General features: G+C 41.8%; 1 protein-coding gene across 1 annotated transcript; it reads right to left on the bottom strand.

The window, feature by feature from the left end:
• On the bottom strand, positions 272-7,935 carry MED28 (mediator complex subunit 28). The gene is made up of 4 exons (XM_005681455.3): positions 7,750-7,935; positions 4,412-4,478; positions 3,575-3,687; positions 272-2,310 (listed from the first exon to the last, which is right to left on the bottom strand). Exons 1-4 carry the CDS (start codon positions 7,906-7,908, stop codon positions 2,113-2,115), a joined length of 537 nt encoding a protein of 178 aa, XP_005681512.1. The 5' UTR covers positions 7,909-7,935; the 3' UTR covers positions 272-2,112.

Below are 9,864 nucleotides of genomic sequence, written 5' to 3'. Positions count from 1 at the left end.
AGACGAGAGCCCCCAAAGGGTCAAACCCAGCGGAAGGCAACTGGCCGGGCCTCACATCGCTTGAGGCAAGGCTTGTCTTACACAGTGTAAACGCTTCAGCAGATGGAACAGGAAGGGAATAAAGATGCCCTCAAAATGTGGGTGGGTCTGTCATCCCTTGAGAGGTGAGAGAAATCCCAGCTGATACCTCATTATTTTCTCCTCGAAGGAGGCGGCATCCTAGACGGTATTCTGTGTTTGTTGACCAGCAAAATACATCACCAAAAATGAAAAAGATATTTAGTGAAATGTTATTTGACAGAAAACTTTTGAATTTATAAAGAAATCGTAATAACTGGTACACCCATTAGTTCAAAATATTTTTAGTAAGCACCAAATAGAAGTTTCTGAACTTTTCACTAAGAACCTCTTCATTACTGAAAGAATGTCTAAAATGCTATCAGTTAGGTGTTTAATCAAGAACTCTAAAGTTGCCAGTTTCTGACTGGCATAAGGTGACCAGGTTAACAACCTTGACATCAGATAATGTGATTAAAAACAACTTTTAAAAGCTTTACCTATACACTCTGACTGAAGGAATTCGTTGGCCTCAGGCTATGTACCATACACAAAAGCACAAGAAAACAAATACTATGTATAAAAAAATAACACATGGTTCCTCTGTATTCAGAGGGGAATAATGGCTACTTTTCATGAGAACAAAGAGACAGATCTCTAACCCCAGAGGGAGAACCAAGTAACGCTGGCAGAAGAAACAAGAGGTCCTCTGTCCTGGGGATGTGATGGAGGGCCCTTCAGAGGCTGTGGAGACCAGGTGGCATCCAGGCCAGACGGAAACTTGAGTGGATGTCAAGGTGGGTGGGGCGGGCCTTCAAGACCAGAGAAAAAAAAGTCAGCCAAGACACTGAGTCTCAGAAGTACTGCCTGTTCAGAAGACAGTACTGCACTGGTTGAGGGTGGTGGGGTGTAATCTAATGAGGGACTGTAAACAACAGAGAAAGGAAAGCCTTATCTAAGGAGACAGGGCACAATGCCGGTTTGTATTTCTCAACAACAGTTCAACAGAGAAACCGAGATGGCCTTTGTGGCCAACAGAGGCTTAGATATCTTCCCAACACCGAGTCTCCTATGCACCCTACAGCCCACCTCCCACTTCAAGGTCCCAGTCCCTTGGAATCAACACCATTAGCAAGAACCTTTGTTAACAGAAAAATCTGCTCCAAAAGAGCAGAACACACAAAACTTAAAACTCAAGAGATGATCACAGCAAGTTCATATTCACCAATGCCTCTGTTGAGAGCAGGGTCCACTGCGTTAAACTGATCCATTATCGCAGAAGCAATCATCAGTACTGCTTATCTCACCACTAGCATTACCACTGCTCCCACCACTGCGCCCCAAAAGTAAATAAAACCCTACACAAAAGGTAAACTTATCCCAAATAAAAGTCAACATTGATTCAAGGATGCTACTGGATTTCTAAAGCACTAGGTTACTGCAGTACAGCAACAGTCACTATACTAACCTATGATATTATAATCCTCTTCCTCTTCTGATCTATTTATAAAATATTCTCACTGTGAGGCTCTGGAAGTTTTACACTGTGCATTAGACTCCTCTTCTTGAGGTAGTTCAAAGTCTTGAAAAACAGAAAATTTGCATATTTTTATAGACTGCCATTGAACAGTAAATTATCATGGAAGCCTACAACCAAAATCCTCATCCTCTGATATGCAGCTCAGATCATATCATACAAACTAATCTAAAACTGGAAATACAGAGAAATTGAGTCATACAAAAATAAAAACAACATAAAAGCAAGCATAAAAAACAACAACATAAAAGAAATCTGTAAATAGCATCACACTAACAGTCTTAAACTTTGCTAATGACAATATACTTGGTTTACCACAGCAATAAGCATTTTATAAAGTACTCAAGAAATAACACTTAGAAAAATAAGGGGAAAATTTTAGGTGAGAGCACAAAACGAAAATCATCTCATTCTCTGGCAAAGAGTTCTCCCAAAATGTCAAGTCTACAAGAAGAGATGTTTAGCAAAACAGTGTTTGGGCTGACTCAGGCACCAGCTAGTGTGCAGGTGGCCTTTCCTCAGGTTTGCTTCATCGGTGCAGGGATATTTGCAGACGCCTGCTCGAGGTAGGCCAGGGAGCCCTGAGGGATGTCGGCTGGCTTCTTGTGCTGCATGTTGATGTCCTCCAGCACCTGCTGCCAATGTCTTAGTTTTGTCAAGTGCTTCTGGACCAGAGCATCCTTTCGCTGTAATTCATTCCTCAGTTCTGAGACATCCTACAAATGAAAGCAATCGAAGCAATGAAGTCAGAGCAAACGCATGAAAAATGAACATAATTCCCGATTAGTTAAGAGCACTAAGAAGTAAATTCAAAACAGAATCAACTAAGCCATACTAGGCCGATTACTCTGCTTAGCTGCATACTTTGAATAAACTAAAGCAACTCTTTGCTTAACACTGAGTTACTTCTAATTCATGTTCTTTTAATAAGTAATACAACAAGTCACAAAATTCCAAAGTACCAAAGGGCAGCCAAAATAAAAAAATCAGTCTCTTTTTTTATCCTGGCCTCTGGCCCAGCATTTCTATATCCAAAGCCTACTGTGAGAAGAATCTAAACACTTGAGGATCTGAAACACATATTAACTGTTTTAAAAGAATCCACAGCTACCATTCTATCCTTTCAGATTATGAAGTAGTAAACCCTCATTTTTAAGAGTTTTTTTTAACAAATAATAGTATTAAAATTCTGTATTAAGACCTGACCTTAAACATACCTAGACTATCACTCAGGTATTCAAATCAGGAAATGATTTCATATGGTGAATTATAGGAATATCATCTTCTTACCATTCACCTTCTTAATAGCTGGTATCAAAGAATAAAAACATTTTGACTAATTGCTTAGCTTGTGGGAGAAGTTACTTTAAAAATTATTGGAAAATAATGATTCTAATTTAGTTTTTTCCATTGAAGGAATTGCTGTGTTTGGGGCAGGAAGATCCTTCTCTTCCACACTGCAGGGAGCAGACCCTGGGCCAACCAACAAAATGCCATTAATGACAACCTCAATATATTTCCAAGACTCTGGTTTCAAACAACTGAGAAAAATGAAATCTTGAGTTTCAAGGAGCCTGGAACAGAACACTGACTTTTTGATTCCTTGAACGAAACTGCCCAGAATCCTTCCTGTGTGTAAGGCACCAGGGTCACACAGACTAGTTTCTGTCCAAAATGAGCTTATCATCTACGTTAATGGCTTTTCAACATTTTCAAGCAGCAGAACTTTTTTTTTTAAAGAAAAATCTTCCACAGAAACTAACATATGAAACAAGTAAAGGCTGTTCTGTTTGAAGCCCTGCTTTCCACCCCTACCCCTAAGGTCCAGGTTGTCATAAACACTGACAACCAACATTTTACACTCAAGCTATGAAGCCCCACTGTAACTAGTTGGCAAATGGAGCACCTCAGTTAAAGTGTAAATGGAATTTGGACAACATTTGTTCTTCCTTAAACTTGGGAAGAAAGCTGAGCTTGTACCTCTTTGATAACTTGATCTGGTTTCTGGACAGATAACTGCAATCTTTTTTGTAGGAAAAAACATTCTGTCTGTCTTGCAATATCCAGGAATTTCTGGATACACTGGTCAACACCTTAAAAAAAAAAAAAGACCAAAATATTAAATTAAGAAAAACACTAGACACACATATCTCTCTCATAAATGAACAGTCAGGTATCAGATGGGATCAGGGGTTCTAATCCTGCTCATAGCAATAATATTGACCACCGACCTCCTATGTATTAACCAACATTAAATAGCAGATAATCTGTGCATTTATCAAGTGAATAAGAAACCTACCAACAGTACAAAGTTCTTCCAAAGAAAGACAATGCAGAGATCCAGCAATTAACAACCCACTGACCAGGGACATATAAATGTCTTTCGTTACCCAAACGTTACTGACCACAGATGCTTCAGTCTTCACTTACATAACAAAACACCAGCAACACGCATTCATTTCTATGAAAACCCCCTGGTCAGTAATGTGTTAACATCACGATTTCCAGTTGAAATTAAACATTTAAAACACAGTACAAAAAAATCAAAAGTACCTCTCTGGGGACAGAACTTGGGAACTTAGACGAGGAGGGGGAAGCACAAAACTTAGTTCTTTAAAAGCAGTACACACTATTGGCCTTCTGTCTTGGTATCAACATGAAAAGCTCATTCATTTTAAGTGGTTCATTATGAGTGACATGAACAAAAACCAGCAGTATATAGATTTACTACACAAATCTTATTCCTGGAAAAGTTCTCTCGGGGTACAGCAGGCTTGAAACATATCAAATGTAAAATCAGCAATGAGGAATTCTTACCAGTTCGAATTTCTTCCTGATCTGTACCATTGACATAATCTTGACTCACCAGAGAAGCAAAGCAAGCCTGTGTGATCAAAATATCACAAAAGAAAAAAATGTCATTCACACATCAAGAACGTTACTTTAGAGTAAGAAATAACTTCTCCTGATGTCATTCAGTTAGTTGACAGCTTCTGGGTTTGCATACCAAGTGACAAGACATTGTGTCAATGAAGAAACTTGGTAAACTGAGCCCATTAGGCCCACAGAGGAAGCCGGTATTTGCAGGCACCCCAATCTGGTCTCTCTCCCACTGCCACTCCTTTCCCAGCTATCTCAATCCACACAAGGGCCTCGATCCCTATTCCAATCCCATCTGTAGCCCCTCCCCCTGATGCTTACATGACACGTATTATCACACATTCAGGAATCAGGTCACCTCCTCAGAGGCTATCCCTGTCTACTCTTTCAAAATGGTGTCCCTCCTGCTCATGCGCCAACCTCAAGCCCTGCTTTATTGTTTCTGACTTGGTTAACCGATATTGTGCCATTCTCTCAGTTCATTATTAGCTGTGCCTTACTAGCAGCTGGGAATTTTGCCTGTCTTACTGTTTGGCACCATGTGGATGCTCAATAAATACATGTTACTGACTGATTGGACAGCCTAAGAGAAAGTGGTGTTATATGAACAAACAACTCCCAATAAGGAACATGGATCTAGGCACACAGGAGTTCTTGCAAGGGTAACTCTCAGGAAATGGATAAAGAAGGGCCATCGCAGAACAGAAAGGCCAAAAAGAGAACCAGATGGGACCTGGGGTGGGGATGGGGTGTGAGGAAGAGAAATCTCAAACCTCAGGAAAGCACGGACCTAGTTTGCTAGTAAGCATATTACACTAGGTGTAGGTGTAAGGCAGGCAAGTCTAGGTTCAAATTTAAGCCATCAACCAAATGTGAGAGCCTTTCTGCTGCCTGCAGTTACCCTTCAGAAAAATCAAAGGATTTCTCCAGGGAAAATCCTATAACAATCAAGAAATTGGAAAAACAGACTGCCGATTCTGTGTATTACTTTGAAAGGTGACCCTTGCTGGATTTGGGATGTAGCAGGCGTGCACCTGCTTTGTGAAACCTGTGGCTACGGGAAAACATCTCATCCAGGAAGCCAGCCAGTCACAAGCTGGCAAAGAAAGCTGGGGCTGCTCCTTCAGAGTCAGTGGAGCCACCAGAGAGGATGGGAAGAAAACTCATCTCAGGAATTTTAGTTTCCTCTGTCCCTTTAAAAAAATATAAATAAATAGATAAATAAAACATAATACACATACAAATATTTAGCTGATGAAAACAAAAACACTAACTTAAAAAGGTATCTGTACCCCATGCTCATTGCAGTATTTATTCACAATAGCCGAGATATATAGAAACGACCTAAGTGTCCATCAATGGATGAATGAGTAAAGAAATTATGGCATACACACTGAAATATCATTCAGTCATAGAAAAGGACACAATCTTGCCATTTGTGACATGGATGACCTGGAGGGTGTAAGTCAGCCAGAGAAAAACAAATACTATATGATCTCACTTATATATGGACCTTAAAAACACCACCACCACCAATAAAACCAAGCTCGTAGATATACAGAACAGACTGGGGGTTGCCAGAGACAGGTGATGAGATAAGTGAAATGGGTGAAAGCTAAAAGGCAGGAACTTCCAGTTATAAATCACAGGGATTTCCCTCCTGGCTCAGTGGTAAAGAATTCACCGGCCCATCTGGGGGACATGGGTCTGAGCTCTGGTCTGGCAAGGTCCCACGTGTCATGGGACACCTAAGCCTGTGCGCCACAACTACTGAGCCCATGCACCCCAACTACTCAAGCCCCAGGCCTAGAACCCGTGCTCCACAGTAGGAGAAACCACTGCAATGAGAAGCTTGCACATCCCAACTAGAGAGCAGCCCCTGCTCCCCACAACTGGAAAAGGCCGTGCAAAGCAATGAAGACCTGAGGAGACCCTGTGAAGTCATAAACAAACAACGAAATCTTTAAAAATAGATAAACAAGTCATACGGAGAAGGCGATGGCACCGCACTCCAGTACTCTTGCCTGGAAAATCCCATGGATGGAGAAGCCTGGTGGGCTGCAGTCCATGGGGTCGCTAGGAGTCGGACATGACTGAGCTACTTCACTTTGACTTTTCACTTTCATGCATTGGAGAAGGAAATGGCAACCCACTCCAGTGTTCTTGCCTGGAGAATCCCAGGGGCGGGGGAGTCTGGTGGGCGGCCATCTATGGGGTCACACAGAGTCGGACACGACTGAAGCGACTTAGCAGCAGCAGCAAACAAGTCATGGGTATGGGATGTACAGAGTAATTTAAAAAAATTTTTATAACTATGTATGGTGACAGATATTAACTAGACTTACTGTGGTGATCACTGCAATACATACAAATATCAAATTGTGTTGTACATCTGCAACTAGTATATGTCGATTATACTTCAATTTAGAGAAAAATCTCCCAGACTGGTGAGGCACTGACGACCCCAACTATATCCAAGTTGTAGTTGTATACGGATGTGGGAGGGAGGATACATTACATATTTATATAATTATCATTTGGGGCAATATTTGGATGACACACCATCTATTAGTATTCTGACTTAAAACGTGTCATATGCAACCAAAGTGAAAATGAGTTTCAGCAAAACTCAAAGTCTGGGTCACCTCTGCCTCTCTCTCTTTACTCCCCAGCTTTCCTCCTCCTCCCTCAGTCCTTAGTACCAACCTCCCCTACTGTAACTTTTAAATAACTCCATATCAGCTCCAAGAGACCCACTACGTCAGGACCCTTTAAGGGTGGACATAATGATGGACACTGCAGTCTAGAGAGGATGAGCACGTAATACGCAGAAACGCAGGAAAGGATACTGAAGGATGGGACCAAGGATGGAGTGAGACAGGAAGAACCTATTGAGAACCAAGAAGGGTCCCCCGATTGGGTATAGACAAACTTCCAGTCTGCGTGCCTCCAGAAACGTCAAGATGACGCATATTCGCCAGCCTGTGCTTGCGTGCTAAGTCGCTTCAATATTGTCCGACTCTGCGACCCTATGGACTCGTAGCCTGCCAGGTTCCTCTGTCCATGGGATTCTCCAGGCAGCCTACTAGAGGAGAATTCCGGCCACGACTCGATGTGGAGACTAAAGCAAGTGACTTACGCTCTCTGAACCCAGTTTCCTATTTGTAAGCGGGTGGAGATACCGCTGAAGGAGAAAACCTGCGCAACGCGCAGCATGCCTTTTGCGGGGCGAGGGGAGGGAGGCTGGGAACACAAACGCCCACGTCTCATCTTACCTCGAAAGATGACTCCAACTCGTCCACCAAGGTACTGTTAGAAGTTCTCGGAACGCCTGGCGTGGCCTGAAGAAGCGAAGCCTGGCCCAGGAGCCCCGGCGGAGGTTGCGGGGGTCCGGGTGGCTGTCCAGAGAACATGCCTCCCAGTGAAGCCGCCATTTTTAAAATGGCGGGTGCCTGGAGCTGCGGTCCGCTGGTCACGTGACGTAGCTGGTCATATGACAGGGTCCCGGGCGTGTTGGCGTCTGTTGGATGCCCGGGAAACCGTTTGTTTGGTGCTTTGTTTCCAGCCTCACAGACAACTTGGCTTTTACTGGGTTTTTTTGTTTTGTTTTGTTTTTTGTTTTTTAACCTTGAGAATTGAAGGCTAGGATTTAACACAGTTGTGTGGAGAGGAGAATCAGTAAGTACAGCGAAGCGCGTCCTCCTGCGGAGTCAGGTATTCCTGTACCGGTCCCGCCTTCGCTCTCAACTCCTGAAATTGCTTTGGCCCTGGCGCTTTCTCTGGGCTCAGTTTTACCCATTGGTAGAAGGGAGGTGCGCATTCATCCCGCAGACATTTATTGAGTTTCACTGTGTGCCACTTACTAAACCAGTCACTGGGGATGTAGCGGGAATAAACTGGAAAAATGTCCCCTGAATTCCTTCTGGGGAGATACAGATAACAAAACGACAACATTGTTGAGGCCCCCTGTCTATGTGCTGGGCGCTATTTGCTTTAGATATTTATGGTTACATTAAAGTCACTATGCTAGTTTTTTAAAAATATTTGCTTATTCACCTTTTCAGAAGCTAAATACTTTTTCACTATATTTAACTTTATAGTTATCCAGTTCATTTGTTGAGTCATCTGTGAACCAGGTTCTATTTAATCATCTGGGGGTTACAGTAATCACCCCAACTTTCTGCTTTCGGAGAGTTTACCGTTGCTTTTTGGGAGAGGGACGGAGAAGCATGTACATATATAGAGTGATATCATGTAGAGATAATTGTCAAGAAGGAAACTAAAGCCCAGTAAGGGGATGACTCCCTGGAGGAGGCATGGCAACCCACTCCAGTATTCTTGCCTGGAGAATCCCCAAGGATAGACATGCCTGGCGGGCTACAGCCCATGGGGTGACAAAGAGTTGGACACGACTGAAACAGCTTGGCATGGCAAGGCACAATACTAAAACATTTTTGAGGACTCCAAATGTTTTCATTTACATGAGGTCTGTTGGGCAATATTTACCTATTAAAAAGGTAAGCATTAAAATTGAGACTTTTAAAAATATAAAAAATAAGCCTATTATATGATAACAAATGTTCTAATTAAAAATGTAACCATTTTATAAAACAAAAAATAGAATGGAAACAGTTTGCATTTTACTCTTGGGTTTCCAATGGCCATAGGGCTACTTGAAGTCTAGATTTCTTAACTTCAGCGATCTTTTAACACTATTGTGTTCTAAACCACTACACTTGGATTTGCTGCTGTCTGAAGCCATGCCTCTCTGTAAGCCATGCCTTGTCCTTAGTGATTCAGATGCAGATTACACCACCTGTCAATGGAAGTTTTAAGGATCTGCCAAGGTTTTCTGAATACTTGGTAGCCAGATGCACTAGCAATGAGAACTAATTTTCATCTCAGCAATATTAGGTAAGCACAGGAATGCAGTCATTCTGTTTGTATCCCGCACACTAGTAAACACAAGAGTTCTATTTTTTTTTAATTTATAAAAAGTTTTATTAACAAAAATTCTATTTTTAAATTTATATTCTTTTATTTATCAAAAGCCTTTGATAGGCTTCTATCAAATCCTGACTTGGTCTTCTGAATCATATAGAAGAAATCTAAATGTTTTTCCTTTCAAAGCCAGAAGTTCCCCATCATCATTTCCATCTTTCCTGCTGAAGTAGCTTCTGGACATGGATGCCCAGAGAAACCTGTTTACACACTATTCCTAATTTCAATCAAATTTAAATTCATGTTATTTATTAACATGGATATTCATATCCCTTTCTATAAGCCAGTTTAGACACAGTATTCCCATTTAATAATATAAAGAAGGCAGAGCACTCAAGAATTGATGCGTTTGAACTGTGGTTGCTCCCTTGGACAGCAAGATCAAACCA

The sequence above is a fragment of the Capra hircus genome, chromosome 6 (assembly GCF_001704415.2).
Source record: "Capra hircus breed San Clemente chromosome 6, ASM170441v1, whole genome shotgun sequence".
Classification (NCBI taxonomy): domain Eukaryota; kingdom Metazoa; phylum Chordata; class Mammalia; order Artiodactyla; family Bovidae; genus Capra; species Capra hircus.
Note: the sequence above shows the minus strand (reverse complement) of the source record. Positions and strands in the feature narration are given on the sequence as shown.

What these genes read in the sequence shown, in the direction of transcription:
- MED28 (XM_005681455.3), bottom strand. Translation starts at nt 7,908, where the DNA reads ATGGCGGCTTCACTGGGAGGCATGTTCTCTGGACAGCCACCCGGACCC. An exon ending in AGTTGGAGTCATCTTTCGAG is followed by an intron (nt 4,479 to 7,749) that starts GTAAGATGAGAC and finishes TTGATCACACAG; the next exon opens with GCTTGCTTTGCTTCTCTGGT. An exon ending in CAGATCAAGTTATCAAAGAG is followed by an intron (nt 2,311 to 3,574) that starts GTACAAGCTCAG and finishes TTTCATTTGTAG; the next exon opens with GATGTCTCAGAACTGAGGAA.